This window comes from Myripristis murdjan, chromosome 22 (genome assembly GCF_902150065.1).
Source record: "Myripristis murdjan chromosome 22, fMyrMur1.1, whole genome shotgun sequence".
NCBI classification, from domain to species: domain Eukaryota; kingdom Metazoa; phylum Chordata; class Actinopteri; order Holocentriformes; family Holocentridae; genus Myripristis; species Myripristis murdjan.
The window spans coordinates 22,868,814-22,890,799 of record NC_044001.1 but is presented as its reverse complement, the minus strand read 5'-3'; the positions used below and the strand labels follow the sequence as shown (position 1 = coordinate 22,890,799).

The 21,986-nt window shown below is 43.1% G+C and overlaps 1 protein-coding gene across 3 annotated transcripts in view; it reads right to left on the bottom strand.

Moving 5' to 3' along the window:
* The window catches only part of daam2 (dishevelled associated activator of morphogenesis 2), a 95,328-nt gene that overhangs the window by 13,024 nt on the left and 60,318 nt on the right, over positions 1–21,986 (bottom strand). For 2 of the 3 annotated variants that reach the window (XM_030082117.1, XM_030082118.1), the window contains exons 6-21: positions 15,808–16,141; positions 15,201–15,311; positions 14,544–14,647; positions 14,352–14,418; positions 14,122–14,239; positions 13,394–13,532; positions 10,555–10,613; positions 10,138–10,322; positions 9,630–9,932; positions 9,010–9,117; positions 6,847–6,876; positions 5,076–5,182; positions 3,919–4,003; positions 3,029–3,135; positions 1,964–2,052; positions 124–292 (exon numbers count right to left, since the gene is read on the bottom strand). In XM_030082117.1, the coding sequence (XP_029937977.1) occupies positions 124–292; positions 1,964–2,052; positions 3,029–3,135; positions 3,919–4,003; positions 5,076–5,182; positions 6,847–6,876; positions 9,010–9,117; positions 9,630–9,932; positions 10,138–10,322; positions 10,555–10,613; positions 13,394–13,532; positions 14,122–14,239; positions 14,352–14,418; positions 14,544–14,647; positions 15,201–15,311; positions 15,808–16,141 (2,115 nt within the window). The remainder of the gene's footprint in view (positions 1–123; positions 293–1,963; positions 2,053–3,028; positions 3,136–3,918; positions 4,004–5,075; positions 5,183–6,846; positions 6,877–9,009; positions 9,118–9,629; positions 9,933–10,137; positions 10,323–10,554; positions 10,614–13,393; positions 13,533–14,121; positions 14,240–14,351; positions 14,419–14,543; positions 14,648–15,200; positions 15,312–15,807; positions 16,142–21,986) is intronic. The other variant, XM_030082119.1, reaches the window with a different exon arrangement.

Below are 21,986 nucleotides of genomic sequence, written 5' to 3'. Positions count from 1 at the left end.
GAAAGAAATGTATGTGTGCACAAACTGTTAAAGCAACTAAAATCAATCTACCGCTCAATAAGGTACGTTCTAGAATGCGACTCCAACCTGGGATCCCACTCGCAGTGGTCCCTGCCAGCCTACCTGTCTATGCTGGACTTGGTGTCGGCAATCTTGTTGAGGCTGGAGACCTTGAAGCCGTAGGCGTTGCCCCGCTGGCCTTTGTTCATGAAGTTGCCGAAGGCCAGCACCACCTCCAGGACCTGGGTGAGCCGTTTGCTCCGGACCACCTCCTTGGACGCATTAAGGATGGCTGGAGGGGGGAAAAAGGGAGCTGGTGACTATCTGTGCTTTGTGTAATCCATCATTTTACACTCACTTTACATTTTAAATTACATAAAGAACCTTGCCTTTTTCCATGCCCTTCCCCTTGTTTTTCTACTCAGCCCTTATGGACATGCACAAACTAAAGTCTCAACCATGCACGGCTCGGCATCTGTTCCTTCCCCACTTTTTTAATGTCCTTTGTAATCATTGATCAATATTTCCCTCAACAACCGGGCACTTCAGTGGGGAAACCCATTAAGCTCTTCCATGTATCCACAAACCAGCAGGGTGAAGGGAATATTTGAAACCTAACACCATGCTGTACACCGTCCATCTCTTTCCCTTGGGAACAGACTTCTTTGGCAAATTGCAGGTGGTTCCCCCTCTCCGCAGAGGAAACCTCAGTGTGAATGTGAAAATCATTAACAAAATCCATATTGTTATTGTTACAGTCCTTTCTGCTGTGATACGGCATGGGAACCATTCTTCTGGCTCGACTGTCAGTGCTTTGCTGGATGCTGAAAAGCCTGGCTGCACAATGTGCCGTTGCTCGTTCTCAAACAGTCCCATTGAACATGCTGGGTGGTCTGGGGAAATATAGTCTCATCTAAAGTAAATGACAATGTAACATCAATAATGAAAAGAGATGAGGACTTTATTATGGGAATTGATGAACTGTGTGGTTTGAGAACATTTGGCTCCCACACCAAAGATTTTGGAGGCTTGTATCAATATTGAAACTCATGGGATTATGTCTCTTCTCTTAGTCTTAAAAGCTTTCTTGATCCTCTTCTCTCCATTCCTAGCGGCCAATAATGTATGCAATAGGAAAGTTTTCGTTTCATCTCATGGAGCCGAATGGCTAGACTATCTGGCAAAAACGAATTACAGTAAACCATGCATGGGGATTGTCAAGTCGGCACTGAACGCAAATAAAACATTGTCGGCTAAAATGACAAAAAAGTATTAAGGGTGATGTGATTATTAAAGACCAGAAAGGCATTCAGGCCTAAAGAAAAGTGTCTTTTAAGTATCTCTTGATCAAACAGACACTATGACAGCTTGATCATCACACACACACACACACACACACACACACACACTCTCACACACAGCTGTATGGCCTTCATTGGAAGCTTTCCCCTTGCTCTTTGAAGCGAACTGCAGTGTTTACGAGAGAGACTCTTCCCTCTCAACATGTGCCAGCTTTCCAAAACAGCCTCCCTGGTAACCTTGCTCTTTATTTAAGCTGGCTGGAGGGAAAAGCTGTAACATGCAGTTAGCCACCCTCACACACCGTACACACTCCACACACACACACACAGGGAACTTTTCACAAGATATTGTGAAAACCGGCACTAACCGTGTTCGAACTCACTCACATTTCTGGGGTTTGACACTTTTTTGTGTCTCTCCGGGTGTCTGAGCATTTATCTTATTGTGAAGGGCTATAACTGATTAAAAGTGATCCTTCACCCTAACAATGTCAAATGACAAAAGGTGTTAGACTGTTTTTGTAGGTTACTGAATATTTTAGCCAATGGATATTATGTGAATTAATAACCCAGCCCTTTGATTGATTAATCACCACTGATGCCATAATAAAGCAGTTCTCTTTTCTCTACCTTTTTGTGGCCCCCAAGCTATTTATACTTACCTTCAACCTTAGGCTTGGTTTCTGCAAGACGCTCTGCAAACTTCTTCTTGAAGAACAGAGACTGGAGTCTCTGCTGGTAGTGGTCAATCCTGATGAAGGGATGACATGAAAGAGGCAGAGGGAGGTGAAAAGGAAAATGAAAAAAAAAGAGAGTGAGTTAATATTGTGGACAGGGGAGTGTCATTTCAAAGCTAGAAGCCCCCCCAAAATCATCCAAACCTGCCTCCTGCTTGTTTTTCACTGGCCTTTTATCATGTAATACTCTCCCATCAAGTTGGAGAGTTGACAAAAGGGCATGTTAAACTTGCCCAAAGGTTCACTGAGGGAGGGAGCGGGGATTTCAAAGAGGGATATTGAATGGCAAAAAAAGAAAATAACCAAATCCCAGGAGTATTCCTCAGACCAAAGGGGATGTGGTCAAAAGGAGAGAGACTGAACAGGCTAATGTTTCACAAAAGGAAATGAAAAGGTTTAATTATCAAGCACAAACAATGAAAGGGGCGCAGTCTGAGTCAAGATGGAGCTCAGTAGCTGGGGGGAAAAAAGGCGATGCTTGCTGCTGATTTAAAATGTCTCTGCTCCCTGACGTGAACTGAGTCCTCAAAGACACGCCTTCATATCTTCTCTCAGCTAAAATCACGAACTCGTTCTTTCTCCCTGCCTCCTCTCACAGCTTAACAAGCTCATTCTCTTTGAACATCCACTGTGCTTTTCAATATTTTAGAACCTATTTGGAGCTGAATAGCTGATGCATTCATTCTGCCCAAAATATGCAGTTAGTTCACTTTCTGAAATCTTTCGTTTGGCAGGCACGATGCTATGGAAACGTGTAGCAAGTATCATATGCATGAAGACACTGACTTCATGGGTTGGCCAATCAATATATTTTACATAATGCCTCAACCTACTACAACTGCAACACCATAAAAAACATTCTGATCAGTTCGGCAACATGGATCTGCGCCAACGTGCCCAAAAATATCTTTTATTAGACATGAAACAACAGAATTCAGATATCCAGCTCTGCTTAGCCAGCTCAGGGCATTAGACATTAGGACTGCGTACCTGCTCATCTCGTAGAGGAAGCGGTCAGCCCGGGCCATGCGCTCCAGCTCGTGCTTGTGCTCCTCCAGGAGGTCAATATCACTTTTCTCTGGGACAAACTTCAGTAACTGCAAAGAAGCAAGGGCATCGTCAGGTGTCACTAAATAGCTTGTGCTTACTACTCCTTAGCTAAAGATTTTCAGATAAACATGCCAGTATTTCCTTAAATTGTTTTGACCATGGTGGCCCAAACACTGCCCCAACAGCTATACAAATGCAAATAAAAAGAAAATATTGCAATTGCAGTGCAACTGGCCATAAAAATCTACATAAAAGCTGTTGTTAAACTGCTATTGGAACTGAACTTGTGAGGGACAGAGAGAAAACTAAAAGCTACCACAAATTACTCAGGAAACTCTGGACTTTTATTACTTTATAACTTACTTTTTTTTTTTATTGTTCTTGCTGCTGAGATTAATCTCTGAAACTTCATCAAGACAAAATGACACACTAAACTCAACTTTGTAAAATGTCTTTTGATACAAGCTGCTGGGAACCTAGAATTTTCAAACGATCCACTTTCTACTTCCTTGCCAGGAATCACTGAAATCAAACCACTTGCTGTTTTTATCTAGGTCTGACGTTGATTGGGCAAAGTAGATCCAAACTCCATTGAGGCTAAAAGCCCATCAATCAATAGCACCCCAACTATTCAATAGTTCTTGTTTTGAGACAAAAGAATATCTATTCTCTTGCTCCAGCCAGTCAAATCAATATGCACCGTTTGCACAAGCCAATTCAAACAAATAGTATTATTCTTATAGCAGCATAAGCTGTAATGTGGTAGACTGCCTGTTGCACCGCTCTCTCACATGTACGTGACTTCCCTATTGGTAGGCCTATAACCTTACCTGCTCCAGCATATCTTTGGCTAGCTCTTCCCTCTCATCCATCTCTAGGATTGCCCTCTTGATCTCATCATTGCTCATTTTTAACCTGCAAAAGGAACAATTACACATTGTATATTTTGACAAGAATATTAAGCATGTTCCCTGTATTATGTAGAGAAACAGCAAAAAACAAACATCAATGCACAAAGCTGTGGGTAGTGCTTATACAATGAAGAAGTTCAATAACTACAGCAGAGTAACTCAAAGGTTATGTTACATAATAGTGACATATTGGATGGTGTCATCACTCATGGAGGTACAGTACATTCAAACCTACGCATCACTGACCCAATTACAAATACAATGCACACACCAGTGACCCAACAACACCTCTGTTCTGGACCGGTTTCAACAGCGGTAGCACTGCCAGCTCTTGTCAGTGCATCGGATTAATGCTTTATGTGCCGAGTTGTGATCAATAACAGTTAAGCTGTGCAACAAAGCCCCATCGACCAATTGCTGACCCCATTTGGACCTAGTTTGTGCCCTTGGGTCACTTGCTATTGACGGGAAACAGAGTTCAGGGACCATGCTGACGTTGTGTTGCAGGGAAGGAGGCCTCAGGAAGCCTGTTTATTGATCTGTAAAGGGTGTCAGGATTCAAAGTCTCCAAAAGGCCTAGGATGCTAATGGTAACCATATTGTAGGGCGGGTCTTAAATGATGATAACTGATTCTGGTTACCAGGAGACAGCTGTATATAGCAAACTTATATTAGACTCTTTGTATTTTCAAAGAAAATCAGCTGAAAAACCGGGCTTGTTTCAAAATCACTCTTCCTTGGATACAACCTCACCTGTTCAAACTTTCTCTGTCTTATGACTAAAACTGCTATTCCTTTCAAAATGAACACATGGACGGTATTTCAATTGCACTAACAGATGTCCTTGTTAGTCCATTAATAACATATTTCCTGTAGCAGACAGAAGGAGCATCCACCTGAAACATCTCTAAAATAAATTACTACTCCCTTGACCCAGAGGTCTGTGTTCTTTGTCTTTACTGACCATGTCACGTATTTTACCGGGTATCTTCTTATAATCCAACTAATGTATCATAACAAGTTTTCTGCTGATGTTATGATGCAAAGTATTTCAGAATTCGGGCTGGGCCCCGTACTTTGAAAGCAGGATGACACAGTTCTGTGCACGTCGGCCATCGATGACTGACAGCTCTTTGACCTTCCTCGTGCTGACATACAGGTCGTCCATAGAGCCTGTCTCTTTCTGTAGAAAAACAGATTGAAACAGAGATAGAGGTTAGATTTGGGCATAAAGTATTAACAAGTTCTGGCATACTTAAGCTCTATTAATGAGCATGTTATTGTAAAATGTGATGCGTGCACAATGAGATGCCTGTTTCTCACATCTGTCTGACACATAGACATAATTCTCTCATCCAGAAATTAAAAGGACCTATTTTAAGCATACTGCAACACGTTAATTTGTAACATATGATTCAGAGCTTTTCAAGTGTTTCAATCACCAGTTTTTGCAGTTACATTAACAACACGACCAAAGTCAACATATTCCACAAAGGTGAAACACTTCAAAGACTGGTCCAATGTCAATTTCCCTGACTTGCTTTTGCAGCACTAAGTGGAAAAGGTGAGCAAATGTCAGTTGCTGCTCACGTCGGGTGCTATGCATGATTTCTAAGGGGCTATAATGCACGTCTCGTTAAAAAGAAATCCTGAACTAAATTGCGGAAGGTATATAAAACCAGATCAAGAGAAGCCATGAAAAAAGAGAGCGTCGCAAATTCATGTCGGTGTGAGCAGAAAATCTTGAGCAGGTCTTGGAAGAGGCTTTTTTTTTTTTGGTGAGTCACCACTGAAAACACAACACAAGGAGTCCTATAAACCTCTTAGAAGAACAGGAAACACTGTTCAAAACTTGGTTCAGGCCTGTCAGATATTTTTGTAAGCTTCACACAAATGTAGTATTAAAAATCCACAAGGGGAAAGAATACATGTCTGAAAGGCTGGTTGGTTCTGAATGTTAAACGCATTCTATTTATGGTCCGCGTTGGTTTCCTGCTTGCCAGAAAACGTTCTCTCTGAGGTTACGGGGTATGACGTATGTAAAACAGATGCGGCTTGTAAAGAAAATGTCTTTTTTCCATGCCCGCGTTGACCTACGGTGACTGGCAGCAGATTAAGGTTGGCACGGGGTTAGGGGGACAACTCCCATTCACTGCGTCGGCCAAAGCCCTCTCTACCCACGCGCTCGAGGCAGCCTTGCCAGGTTGACGTTTATAAGATCACACTGAAACTGGAGACTGGGGCAGCTTTTTTTTTTTTTTTCAATCATGATCTTAATACGTGGTGCTGATCTAAATGTGATGGGCTGTTTTGTTATTATTTTATATTTTGAGGGCTTTATCAATATGTATGTGGTCTTCCTCTAATTTAGGCTTCTCCTGTTCATATCAAGGTGATTAATCATAGTAATTATGGCAATGAAAGATGATTATGGTAATGGCAGTAATCATCACAATGACTAGGATGAAAATGGGGATGTTCAGGATAAATAAGACAACAGTAATGAAGATTAATGCTACATTTACATTTGGGTTTCTGACCCTCAACCCAGGGAAACTGTAAAACTCTACAGTCAAGAACCATCAAGCTATACATCTTCTCTAGTCAGCTGCTCTGTATGCCTGTAATTTCATACAGTAGTGAAAAGGTTCATAAATTTCAAGTTTCTTAAAAAAAACTCAAATACAAATAGATAGTAAAGTAACAATAATAACAATAACATTAACCAGTATCCTGCTCAGGATGCAAGTAACTGTCCTCGTTGGCTGCCTGCTGCAGAGGAGAGGGGCACAGAGCAATAGAAGTAGGTAATCAAGTGGCATAGAAGCTGGAAGACCCTTGACTCACCTGTTTGAAGGATTGGTTAGTGAGCAGCTCCTGCCCAGGCAGTCGGAGAGTGCAGAGACAAGAGTCCAAAAAAAAAAAAAAAATTGAAAACACATGCAAAGGTTAGCACTTCAAGCAGCAAAAAGGTGGCAGAACTACAGTGGTGGCTGGAGCAAAGAAAATACAACTACACACTACAAGCAGAAGGTGGGAAGCCTCTGTAAGATGAGGATGTCACCTACTTTTTTCATTCATCAGGGGCTCATGAAATTTATATTGGTGGTTGGAATAGCTGTGTGCTGCCTTGGTGAAAGAAAACCCACTCTATTTTGCTTGTTGTGCTCTTTAAGAGGTCACGATTGCTCAAGGATAGTCTTTTGATTGCATCTACATGTGTCTTGAAACGGAAAAAAGAGGAAAATGAAAAATGAACATGGTAACTAATCCTACAGAGGGTCAATACAAACACAAGCCTTTTTAGAAAGAATGCCCAATGAAAAGCTTATAAAAGCAATTATGCCATATGTAAACACTGGAAGACAGTCCAGCTGAATATCTCACTTCTCAAATGGAACGGAACTGTCATAGTCAGAAAGACCTTGGGTTTTATGTGGCTGTATCCATAGGGATCTACATTTAACTGTTGGCCTGTGCCAATAAAAACCTGCTCTGTATAAATAAATACCTCCAATAAATCACTGTCAGCAGCCACCTCAGATGACCCATTATGCTTTAATAAAATCAACAAAGAGAAGTCCTGCTCTTTGCTGTCAAAAAGCTTTTAACAATGGCAGTAAAATGCATGGAAAAGGCATTCAAGAATAGTAATGCCTCTACAGAGGATATCTCCTGCCCTCCCATTAAGCCTTTAAGACCTTGTTTAAAACCATGATTACTTGAAACTAATTAAGGATTAATTAACCTTCCTCTTAAACCTATTGGAGGCAGTTAAATCTGTTAATAATATGCCATTGCACCCAATATTATCACATGATAAGTGGTGTGTAATTAGTTTAACTAATTGCTATGGACTGTATGCTGGCCTCTGAAGTGGAGAGTATAGGCCTGCATACTGCAGCTACTCTGATAGTTGGTCCCTGATTCAACTCTGTTCGATCATCTGCTGCTTTCTCTTAGTATACAACCCTCACCATTAGTTTCCTGTATCGTGACTCCTTGTGATTTTTATGGGGCTGACTGTTTCCTTTGTGTGTTGCCCTAATTCATGAGCCCATGAAGACCCAGTCGGCTCCCCAGCCCCAAGATAAATGCTATGAAGACACTAGGGCAAGCTTGAGCTCTGTGGCATCTCTACAATAAGCCATTCAGCAGTGAACAGCTGCTAATGTTAGCCTGGAGCCGGACACTTGGCACTCTCAGAGTTCTCTTCAAAGATCCCACTACTTTCCCCAACAAACACACACACACACACACACACACACACACACACACATGCACATAAATCAAATTATCACTACTAGGAATGCACCAATCCACCTTTTTTTTTTTTTTTTTGCAGTTACAATCTGATTCCAACACCTGGGCTTCGGGTATTGGCTGATACGGAGTACTGATCAGTATCCAGAACTCTTTTTTTCTTGATTGTTATTATTATTGCTGTCGTTGGTAATATATACAAGGTTACGTGAGGTTGTTGTAAACCACAAAAACTTGTTATTAAAAGTGAAACTAATTTAAAAATCAAGTAAACAGCAATGCATTGTCAGATACTAGTAAGTAAATTTCACTTGTAGTAATGAGCACTACAAGAGAATTTTCTGATTGCAAAACCAATACACAACACTGTGGCGCTATGCAGTGGTGGTAGATTAACAACAGAAATATTATAGAAATACCACATCTGGCAATGTGTGTGTGTGTGTGTGTGTGTGTGTGTGTGTGTGTGTGTGTGTGTGAGTGTGTCTATTGCGTATTGGTATGTGGATCGGAAACGACAGCCCAATAACCGATCTGTAAATTTTATCTGGATTGGTGCATCCCTAATTACTACACAATTCATCACTTTAAAGAGAAATCAAACAGTTGCTACAACAGTTGGCATACTATAGATGTCTGTTTCTGTATCTTAACACCCTCTGTCCTCTCATCTTGACATAAACATACAAATACACAGACACAAAAATGCATTCCAAAATGGCATATCCCAGTCCCGAACATCCGAACCTGCTGTCTCTGATAGGCTGAGAACATCTTCTCTATGTCCTTGAGGTCTAGGATCTTGAAAGCTCGCAGATCATCGATGTCGTGCCAGATGGTGCCAGGGATCTTATTCTGGGAAGGAGTAGGGGGGCATAAGAGGCGATACGAAGTGAAATACAGTGGAGATGAACACTCTGTGGTACATGGATAATCCAGGGAAACAGGAAGGTGCCACTACCAGGTCTTGTGCAATGCTGCTATGCTTAAGCATGAGATTATGGATGCACAGATGTGTTTAATTTGTTATGCAATCACATTATGCTGATGGGCCGGGGCTTACTAAATGATCGCAGCATGCTATTTATGGAACATATCAGGCTTTACTCCACATTTCATCCTGTATGATGAATCTGCCGTATTTTTATATTATGGGTATTAAGTCATGCTCACACTATCATGTCTCAGGACCTAGGGAGCCACAATGCTGTTGTCAAAAGAAAACGTATCAGGAAAATATCACCAAAGTTAGTCCACACATTAACAGTCTATTCTTTTCAAATGAAGGAAAAAAATGTCCATACAACAGCAGCATTGGGACACAAGGGATATGTTTGATAAGCTGTAAAAGGGCGCTGTTCTCTCACCTCTCCCAGTTTGGCCCAGTTGAAGGACTTGAGGGGATGAGAGGGCTGTGGGATGGACTTGGAGCGCAGAGTTGTTGCTGTGCTGAAGGAGGGAGGGACTGGAGGAGGAGGAGCTCCAAACATGGGCGGGGCTCCGGGTGGAGGAGGCGGGGCTCCGGGCGGAGGTGGAGGTGGAGGGGGAGGCGGGCAGCTGAACGGTAGTGGTGGAGGAGGCGGGGGGAAGCCGCCAGTCATAGGTGGTGGTGGTGGGGCCATAGGGCCACCAGGGGGTGGGGGAGGAGGTGGGAAAGACACATTGCCCCCCTAATAAAGGAAAAAGATGAAACAAGAGATAACAGATTGGTTTTGAATAAGATCGTCCCTAAGAAGAAGAAAATTGACCTCAATATTTTTCAACAAGGAGCCTCCTCACAAAAGAAAAGACTTTATTATGCATTAAAAAGGCAAGAATATGCACTTATCAATTAGCTACATGATTAAAGTAAAGAACATCAGCAGCCCTGCTTACAGCTATGTCGTTGATGCGTGAGGACAGGTCCAGGACTTGTTCCCTGGCGGAGCGCAGCTCCACACCTTCACGCTGTAGTTTGTCCTTCATCTTGTTCAAAGTCTTCATCATGTCCTCTTTTTCCTGGGTCTTTGTCTCACACTCCCGCTCCTTCCTCTCCAGCTTGGCTAGCAGCTCTGCATGGTCTATTAGAAGGGAGAGGCCACAGGATATGTTGCATGGTGTGCATGCAGATGACAAACAGGGAGAGGCGCACACAGAGAGGCAGGCAGGCAGTGATTGGCAGGCAAACATAAACAGACTGTCAGAATAGGTGCTTTCAAAATTCACTTAATTGGCCTCCCTTATTTTACTAGCTGAAATATGATGCATTTACTATTTCAACCTGCAGGGGGCAGTGTGTCAAACAAGTCTTACCTTTCCTGAACTTCTCTGCCTGGTCTCGCCACTGTTTGACCTCATTCTCATTGACCAACCTGTGAGAGCAGGCACAGACAAAGAGGGATCAATGGAAAGACAGGCAGACAAAACACAGAGACAAAAGTTTAAACGGCACGCAGAGCTTTGCTCAGTCAAGCCCACTGTTGAACACAAAGCTTGCAGGTAGGGGTCAATTGCAGTCCAACCTGGTCAAGCCAGGAAATTGTGAGGAAACTGATTACCTGGACGGAAAATTTTCCTCACCAACAATCGCTGTGCATTTCCTATTTGTGAATGGGATTTGATTTCATTGCCAGAATTGACTGTGTTGAGATGCATTTGACCTTTGTAAGCTGCATAGCACAATGTTAATGCTAAAATCAATACTGCAAGGTTGGAATCAATTATATTCAGGGTTATGATTGTTGCCACCCGTTCAGCTTGAAGCTTAATGTTATATCAGGTTACGCTGTGGATCTGATATGAGTTTGAGTTCCAGTAATGTGATAGACGGGTGTTCTGGGTGAAGTGCAGACAGTCGGTGACACTGCACATGTTTATAAGGTAAAGAAAAAAAAGTAAAAATGGAAAAATTCAGTGAAAGAGACATGTTATGATCATAATGTGGAATGGAATGAGAAATTTAATGAGAAGAGGAGGTTGGAAAAGTGAAACCTTGAACATCGGTGGTAGCCATGGCCAAAGCTGAGAGAATAGAGAGGTTTCAGAGAACAAACCAACAATGACAGTGAAAGAGGAAGTGACAGGACGGACTGAGAGGAAAAAAGATAAAGTTCAACTTCATCGTGGTAATGACTCATGCTTAGCTGCTTGTAATCAATTCTGAAGAGAGAGCCCACAAGGCAATTTAAGAGCAAATTAATCAGTTTGAGGTCCTCTAATTGCTTGTGTTATTTAGTGAACAGAACCACTAGAACTTGATTACAGATTCAATCCTTCTTTAATTACAGCTCCAGCAACATTTCATGATCTAAGCTCATTGAGAACAGACAAAAAGAAAGAGTCAGTTCAATGTCGACTACCTTTATATGGCTATGGAAAAAATGTGATTTCGCAAAGTGTTAATTTTGGGTCAGGCGCACGAGTGAGTGGTCAGAGTCATCGTCGTGCTGACCGCAGATGATTAACGACTCCGTCCCACATTTGTTTTAACAGCGTCCCCCGTGAGCCCCCACAGCACGAGACAAACGTTTTGCCCGTTACCCATCAGGACCTGCGGCGTGCGGCCAAAAAAATGAGGAAATCTCAGTTTATGCACTCTTTTCCAGGCACAATTTACTCTAGGAGAGTTTATGGAAACACAACACGACTTTGGCATAAATGTAAAGAGAGGGATAGGTTTTGACTGCTGTAATGGATCTGCAATTGACAGTAATGGATGCCGGGCTTAGACACTGCGTCCAAGCTCGCTCTCTGTATGCTACTGGAAAGAATTACACTCAAGCGTGCTGATTGCACAAACAATGGCGGCAGAATTCGTCAATAGACTGAGCTCTGGTGTGGGCCAAGGTTTACGACGCTACATGCTTTATGGTGCTTTCATCACAGAGACTAAACATATTAATCATGGATGTAAAGCCTGGTTTAAAAATGATAGAAATGTGGAGACCAGGAGAAAGATGGAGAAAGGGAAAGGGAGAGAGAAAATAATGACTGAACGAGAGAAACTGACGCAAATTAGTAAGGAGAAATCCACATCCACAGAGAGCAGGGTAGATTATAGATCGGATGGACAAAGCCCTGAATGCCATCTTTTAACACTGCCTACGCTCAGCAAACACCGCAGACCTTGGCTTGAGAACACTAGTCCAGATCTGTTTCAAAATTCAGTGAAACCCAGACCTCAAAAACTAGCAAATGTCAGTGGCCATTTGAAAAACAATCTCTCTAAGCGACAATGTAAACTATACCCTGACGACATACAGAAGACAACTACTTCCAAGGCAAACTGGTGGTTTTCCTTTATGGAATGATTGTTTCTCCCCGTCTGCTTCTCCATCAAACCGACTGACTGCTTCACCGCACCTGAACATTGGCTCACTTGGCTGAATCGCCTGCCTAATGCGATTAGAACGATTTCCTTTTGATCTCAGGCTTCCGCTTTCGTGCCAATTCACCGTCGGAGCGTGGCTTCCTCCGCTTCTACCCGTGACCCCCTGGCTGCCGCCTCACCTCACCATCCTGTCCAATCACGTTCCCCAGACATGCTTGCGAAACAGCCCAAATACCGCGATAGCTGGGCTGAGACTGTTTAAACAGGTCTAATTATATGTGTGGTCGCTGGTGTACTCTAAATGGTTTCTCTTGTTGATGCCTACACTGAAGCATGGAGGCACAAGTCAAGCTTCTCTGCTCCCAGCCATGCCTCGATTATTCTGCGCATGTTCTTGACACTGGTCTGAGCCTTTGATCTCAGCGAGGAGTGATGCTGCAGGGATTTTTCCAGAAAGCAGGGCTGGTTTACAGATTATGAGGGTAAGATCTCAAAAAGACATGGGGTCTGTGTTGAAATATAAGAGCACTTACTGTAACTCAGTGTGACCATCCCTCTCTTGTCCAAGATGGTCACTTATTGTCCTACAAGACTTGATTAAAATCTGACATAGACTCTACTGCTTTGTATTATTCACCTGACATTTTCATAAACATATAAATAGATCATACATAATGCAGATAATATACTGACTGAAAATCCTGTATGATGAGTATATACTAGATAGGCGCACAGTGTACAGCACATGTGTCCATTAACTATGTGTCCGCTCATGTGTCCCTTCTCGACTTCGATGAAGGATTAAGATGTAGAGCCACTTACATGCGAATGATGTTCTTGACGCTGAAGTTGTCCAGCGGGGCGACATCAGGGTCCTCGCCCTTGTCGTCCTGAAGGACTATCTGCTGGAGGATCCTGTCTAGGAGCTGCCAGTGCTGCAGGCTGCCACCACAACGCTTATCTGGGTATAGAGAGAGAGAGACATGGACACCAGAATGAGGCGGATGTATCAATTTGCTGATGTTGGCCTTGGACTAAATATTGGATGTTGGCCAATACTGTCCACTACTGATATGGACCTCTATGACTGCAGCTATGTAAAACAAACCTTTAATAAAATTTGAGGCTTCATTACCACCTCCATTTAAAAGCCATCCATTTAAACATCCACATCCATTTAAAAAGTGGCGTGGGTCATGTTAAGGTGCTGCCATTGGGGTTAGTATTGCACAATAGTCTAAATGCACAATAGTCTAAACCCTGTTAGAGGTAAAATGATGAGGAAACACTGGATCCGCATTTTTTTTTTTTTTTTTTTTACATGAAAACTGTCCAATTTTAAACAATTGAAATTGGTCAAATGACAGTAAATAAATGCTACATGACTAAATGCTTATCCAAAAAGGCTTTGATAGTGTTTGATGACGTGACTAATCAGACTGCATGTGGTTACTGTATATACTGCAAGCTGTTTACGTGACCTGGAAGCCAACTCGTAAAAATGATCAGTATCAATAAACCTAGAAAGAAAACCTAAACAGGCTACTCACATGGCATCTGCAGACAGTGGTGGAGTATAGAGAGGAGGTGAGGGTAGGCCTCTGTGTGGTTCAGCTTCTTCTTGACCAGCTCAAACATGGCACCGGCACTCTTAGTGTCTACATGGGTCTGTTGAGGAAAAAGGAAAGCTAGATGTTAAGTTTCTTCAAGTTACAAGTTTGATGACTGCTCTGTTTGACTTCACATGATTTCACTGGAGAACGGTGAAATGACTTCTCACCATATCAAACCGTTTGGCCAGCTCAGAGTCGTCCTCGTTCCGCACCATCTCAAAGAAATCCAAATGCCTAGAAAGAGAGTGCACGGTACATTGAGATTGAACAAACCGTTGGATGCCAGTTCTCCACCCCAGGGAATTCAGTGAGGACGATAAATCTTTTTTGGTCGATTAATCATTAGGTCCCACTCTCACCTGTCCAGAGTGGCGTTCTCATGCTCTCGGAGCTTGTCGATGACCGGCTGGATGCCCAACATCAGGAACTCGTACCTGAGGTGGAGGCGGAACTCCAGGTTGTCCTAGAAATCAAACCAGACAGAAAGAGAGAAGGTGAGGGGGTTATTTTATGAATTCACAAAAAAAAAAAAAAAAAAAAAAAAAAATCAAATGTTTGGTACATTTTTATGTCCTGTCCCTGCAGTACATTCTGTGGGCCATTATGTCGTCATGGTGTCTGTCTGTCTGTCTGTCTGTCTCATTCTTGGAGACAAAAATTCAATTCAATTTCAATTCATTACACATTACTTGGAATTACTCCGTTCATAAGCCGTGTAACCAAGATTACTTAACTATATGAGTTGCTCTTGTATGTAAAAGCAGAGGTTTTTCGCAATTTGTTTAACAACAGATTTAGGCAAAATATTCATTTTTTTTTTTTTTTTTTACAAAATTTAAACTAATGCAGGTATGCTTGATTTATTTGGCTTACCACTTAAACGGCCTCAAAGGTGGACATGTTACTTGCAACAAAAGATAAATCAAACATTTTCCTTGGTTATTAAAATACATTTGACTGGACGTTGTTTCTTTGAGAGCGTGTAATCACACAGGTCTGTGGTTGTTGGGCCTCACCTCCCCAGCTCCAGCGTTGAGCACAGCGTTGATGAAGGACATGATGGCCGTCTTCAAGTTGACCTCGTCTCTGTAGCGGCCTGTACTCCTGTCCAACTCATTCAGCAGTGTCTAGGTGAGCAGAGTACACAGAAGATTTGACAAGATGTTCCTTGATAAGAAAAAAAAGTCTAAATCATGACATGGTGACTCGCTAGAGACAAAATAAATAACTAGTGCCTCACTGGTTACGGGTGAAGGAAACAAGGTCACATAGAAGTAAACACTACCTTCTCACATCTCTCCACTGATCTCTAGCATATTTTTACGCCTTAAGCATAATACAAACCAACATTAAAAGGGCCATAAATTCTGAATCACTCAGCTCCTGTGTTATTAGCTTAGCCGGAGGTGGTGTGATTTACCGCTGGCTTGTTGACACAGTCCTGTTGGTCACTACAGCACCACCACACACTCACAGTCCCCCCCCAACAGTGCCTCTGATTACTCCATAACTCTGGGCTGTCCTCACATGCCTTTAATATGGCCGCCGTGTTGACTTAACCTCACCAACAAATGCTCTGTTTACTATGTAATTTGATTCATGTCCGTGGAATTCCTGTGTCACCTGGAAGCGAGTCCTCTCGGCGGCGTACTTCTGGTAGTGTGCCATGGCCTGCAGCACCTTCTTGTGCCCGTCAGGCACCAGGCACACCGCCCCGAGGATCTCCAGCACCGCCACCTTGGTCTTGATGTTCTCCGTCCGCAGGCTCTGGGAGATGGTGTTGATGCTCTGCGGGTGGGCCAGGACGTGGGCGCGGCCCTGCGAGTTGTTCATCAGGGCCTTGATGCAGCCGATGACGGAGGTGTGGACGCGGCTCTCCGACGTCTCGTAGTCCATGCTGCGCAGGAAGTTGAGGAGGCAGGTGAGGCCGTCCAGCTCGATGAAGCGGGTGACAAACCTGAGGGAGGAGGAGAAAGTAAATATACAAGCAAAGTTAGGGCTGGCAATGTATCAATATTATATTGATATAATCATATGAGACTAGAAATCATAATCATTTGGATATAGTAATATTGTGATGGGGTGTAACTTTTGTCTTTTCCTGGGTTTACAGTATTTACAATAAAGGCATTATGGTAAAGACATGTAATTTTATGAACTTATTTTAGCTGTTTTATTTTTGGCTCTACCTGCTTGGTGATCATATCCACATCACTTAATTATTTTTTACCATAAGTCTCTTGTGTGTAAATATCTTATGATAGCATGAATATTCACTGCAAAAACTCAAAATAACTCATAATCTTACCAAGATTATTTGTCTTATTTCAAGTCAAAAATGTCTTATTTCTAGTCAAAATATCTCATTACACTTAAAATAAGACATGATCACCTCAGAAGTAACTTGTTTTTAGACAATTTTCACTCGTTTCAAGTGAAAATTTGCTTGAAACAAGTGAAAATTTGCTTGTTTCATTGGCAAAATTTGTTTCTTGTTTCTAGCTAATTTTCACTTATTTCAAGTGAATTTTCACTTTTTCCACTGGCAAATTTTGCCAATGAAACAAGCTAATTTTCACTTGTTTCAAGTGAATTTTCACTTGAAACAAGTGAAAATTGTCTAAAAACAATTTACTTCTGAGGTGATCATGTCTTATTTTAAGTGTAATGAGATATTTTGACTAGAAATAAGACATTTTTGACTTGAAATAAGACAAATAATCTTGGTAAGATTTTGCGTTTTTTTCCGTGTTGTCACAAAAATCAACAGAAATATTCTGTCAAAGATATCACATCTGATTTGGTCCATATTGCCGAGCACAACTGGAAATACAAAAACAAAAACACAAAGTAAGTCCCAGAAGAGCGACAGTGTTGCATTTGGAGAGCATCGCGCGGCACTGAATCTGTCCGTCTGAGGGCAAATGTCAAGGATGTTTGGCCATTAACATCATAAAGCATTTTTATGTGCTGTTGCAATATTTACACGGCACTTTTTCAAACTGACTGAAATGTTTTGAGAAGGCATGTTAACATACGAGTACTGCGACACTTTATTGATTCCCAGAAAGAAACTCTTCACTTTCAGGTCGGGGTCACTGCAGAGTGACGCCTGTGGAGCTGGAGTGGTTCACTTCAGCTGAGCTTTTTGTTGAAGGGGCTTAAAGAGACCGTGCTGCTGCCCCAATTACCAACTGAAGTGTTTAATCAACTTAAGCAAATTTATCAGTGATTTTTTTTATAGGCAGATACTAATAATTCAACTCATCCCTGCCAACAGGACAGCCATCAAACATGAAGAGCTGACATGAAACGTAACACTGTGCCAGCCCGCATCCTAATATCAACCTTCATTAGCTGGACTAATTAGAGTGCAGCTGGTTATTAACCTCTCTGCGAATGGACAAAGCCTATTGAATGACAGGCAGGACATGTAAACAGTGAGGGATGCCACATGTAGAGGGCACACTGCGGGGTTTTGTAAATGATCTTCCCACTCTGTAAGATTCCTGATAGGGCTCATAAATTATTTCAAACAAATGTGAGCTTGTAAGATGGAGAGGGGGGAAGGGGGGGTGGCAGAGAGAGAAGAGGCACAGAGAGAAAGTGAGAGAGACCGCGAGAAACGAGAGAATGACTGGAAAAGGACGGAAGAAACAAGAAAAGAAAGGGGAGAAAAAAAAATTTCGAGGGAGGGCAGTGAGGCGAGATTTACTGCTGCTCATCGTAACAGATACATTGTTTTGACACTGTCGGACGGGTACAGTCCAAGTTCCATCCCCTCCCACCGCTGTCTTGGCTTAGGCAGGCGTGGAAAAAACACATGGGTCGGCCTCAAAAATATGTAAATCATCCAATTATTATCCTATACATCTCAGGCCAGGGCTCCTACCCCCACTCACATATTGCGCGATGAATCCCAGATTTCCAGTGTACACATGTGCACACGCACACAAACACACACACACACACACACACACACACACACTTCACCTGGCATGGCCAGTAAATCTCCAAAAGACATATAATCCTCTGATCTCCAGCAGTGCCTGGATGAGATCATGGAGATCACAGTGTATGGCTGCATGCACACACGCACGTGCACACGCATACACGTAGATATTTGACGATACAATATGGCGAAATCATAGAGAACACAAACACAAACACACACACACACAACTTCTTAACGCACAATGTGCTTCTTGTTTTAGCGTACACACTATTTTCTGGAACATGGCAGTCGTGGTCTCCGCTCTTCAGCAGGACGGTTCAAAACACTTCCCGAATATTAGATGTGACTTGATTCAGATGTAAGACAGACACTGAAACCGGAGAAAGGCGGCTCTGATCCAAGCGTTGAAGTTACACATCTTATATCAGTGACAACTCTTTGGCCAGCGCGAGAAGCCACAGAGATACGCCTAATAATCGCAAAACGCAGGCCACCTCGGAGAGAGAGAGAGAGAGAGAGAGAGAGAGAGAGAGAGAGAGAAATCGTACTGGAAGAGAAATTAAGCCGAACATCCTTGTGATTAATATATGGAAAGCAGAGGATGAGGGACGTTGTTCTTGGAGTTTGGGTTCAAAAGGGTGGACCGGATTCAAGGCTTCGCCTGCTGCCTGGACGTCACGGTCTTCTGGTTTGCTGACAGCTCGGCAGAAACAAACACACACACACGCTGAAGCGCGCGCGATTCGCTTCTGCCCGTCTGCGCATGCACGCGCTTATGTGGGAAGTGGTAAAAAAATGTGTTTGTTCACACACACACATGCATGCATGGCTCCTCAAAGGACAACCAACGGTGACTAATCCTCTGTAGTGGAAACAAAACCTTCTAATAAGCTGACATCTCTATTCTCTCTCTCTCTCTCTCTTGATCCCTTATCCCCCCAGTTCTCCCTCACCCTTTTTTTGCTTCCCTCCCTCCTTCATTCTATAGCTCTGTCTCTCTAGCAAGCGCTCGAATCAGTGGATCCCATCTCCTCTGACTTTGGAGTCTCCTCTCATCTTCCCCTTTCCACTGACATTCACGCTCAGCCGAGTGGCGTGCAGGATTTTTTTTTTTTTTTCTTCTTGTTTTTTTGGAACGACCGCCGCATACTTTAAAACCCACTGGGGTTGCGTTCAAGACAGCGAGAGCTAGACGACTGCTGCATACGATATGAGCTCAGGCGGAGCCGAAACAATGCTGAGGCCGAGACGAACAACCTTCCCCCAAACCAAAGACACACACACACACAAACACACTCATACACACTTCATTTCTTAACGAATTCTCCTTTACCTTAATACTTTGGCAACAATATTCACTTTTCCCTGATAATTATTAGGATTGTTGTCCATTTGCAGCCATGCAAAATTCACTGAGGATCACAAAAGCTGTTTAGAGGCTTATTTCCACTGATCTAAATAGCATAAAACCCCTTAACCAGAGGCAGGCAATGTACTAAATAAGATGGGCAGTGTGGAAAACTAATCCAGATGCTCGAATTGTCTTGCAGAACCTCTTTCCAACCAATTGGACTCTGAGGAGTTGAAGTGTTCTGCCTTCCTGAACTGTGGATAACCCGTATATGGCAGGCAGTTGGTTGGGACTTCGCCCTCGCCTCAAAGCTTAACCACACAAACTGATCTAAGTGTAACACGTGCACGCATATACAAAACACGCACACGCTTTTCCCCCCTTTCCCTCATCCATTCACACACCGCATACACACACACTCTTGCGTCGCCCTCAAACAGCCACACAACCTACCCCCAAGGCATAAAGACACACACACACACCTCTTGTTCGACTATAAAAGGGCCAGACAGCGGACAAGGGCCCAGGAGGTTTTTCAGAGGTGCTGCTTAAAACCATTTAACTGAGGTGTCTGCGGTGCTTGGAGGAGAAGTCATACGATATTGCCACGGCTCTCACTCAAATAAATTTTCCGTGATGTGAGGCCCGGTGTAACTGCGCTGTTTCTGAACTAAGGGCTGCACAAAGGGCTACACTTACAAATGCACGCGCGCGCACACACACACACACACATATGCACAGATCGTGATCAAATCCCTGGCCAAGCTGCACATGTACCTCATCTGTGGTGTGGATAGTATATCATGGAGTGGAGAGAATGGCCCTTAAAGTCCGAGGTTTATTGCTAAATCCACAGGGAGGAGTTGGTGTCTGTATGTGTGTGACTAACTTGGTCTCAGGTGTGTGTCCATAACGGCTCTGTGCATTGTGAGACAGGCAGAAATGCGCACACACACTCATACACAAACCTAGTCATTATGCTTAGTAATTGGGTCATTATCAGGACACAAGCTTTCAGAAATACCAGAACTGAGTTCCACTCAACATCAATTTTTAATCGACTTTGTACCATTAGACCCATGTAAGTACGTGCTTTGTGTGTGTGTGTGTATGCATGTGTGTGTGTGTGCATGTATGTAGGGCCAGAGAGGTTGTGTGTGTATGTAATTACATCGGAAGCCCGGAGCACGGGGGGATCAGAGTTGGGGAAGCACATAACCCTCTGCTCCACTCCTCCTTTCTCTCGCTCCCTCTCTCCGCCGTCTATTGCTGTTCCAACACAAACCTCAACCTCCGTCTCTCTCGGAGCCCGTCGACCTAGTGCCTACCCCCCTCGAATGCAACAGTATCACTGTCCAGTCGGGGTGAGAAACTGGCACTCCGAGTCAAGCAAAAACATTGTTCCATCTAAGACTCTTTAAAGGTGCAATATCCCTCCGCCCCTCGTACCAGTGCGCCCCCACCCCACCCACTAATGCATTCTGTATTATGTGAAAACAGATATAAAGTTCACTCCCTGCTGAGCGGAACCTTTGAGACATCCGGCGGCAAAATGTTTTGAAGGATAATATTTGCATATGGCGGTAGGAATCAGGACCTTCCAACGGGCTATTGACACAAGTGCTTTTCTGAGGAGCAGCGGAACGGCTGCACTCGACCCAAGTCAATATTCTTGCTGGAACGCCTTCGCAGAGGCAACGTCCAAGGAGCCGTCCCAGGAAGAGCTGTGATGCTTTGCTGACATGGGTAAGTGCATGTTGGGCCAGTGTGGCCTCGGTGACCTCCAGGAAAGCCCCATTTCCTGTTCCTCTTCTCTTATTTCCTGTGCAACGGCACCATGGCAACGACAGTGACAGTAGTGCAAGCATATACAAAAACGCCTTTGAACTCACCTTACCATGAACTGAAGTGTTGATATCAAGCATGCGCATGCTCTACAGCACTATTTGAAACTTTCATAAGTGCAAGATGCTCCGAAAATTTCCATCCACAATCTATGATCCAGATGCGTGAATTACTAAATATGTCAACAAGGCTTGTGTAAGCACACTCAATCGTGTGGTTCAAATACCGCAGGGTGCCTACAAGAGACTGTAAATATTTAAATATTTGGAAGCTAAACTGAAATGTACCACTTGTGTTTGCCTCTTTAATTTGCCTGCATGGATGCAGCAGTTTGTGTTTGCGTACAGGGCCTCCGAGGCCCACTTGAGCTGGGATACTGCAGTACATATGGGAGTCAACGTGCAGCCCCAGCATGATGGTTCAAGCTCCATTTGACAACTGGTAAACAAAGTAATAACTGTTGGCAGAAAGAACGAGATAAGCTGTAAAAACACATAGACGGAAAGTTCAGCCAATTGTCAAACTAGCTCTTTTGTTTATTACCGTTCATAATGAATCAAATTTATATCTGAAATAACAAGACATCTGAGCCATTAAATTGATTTTCCTCTTAAGTGCAAAAATGCTTTTTGGTATGCAGCAAACAAGCCA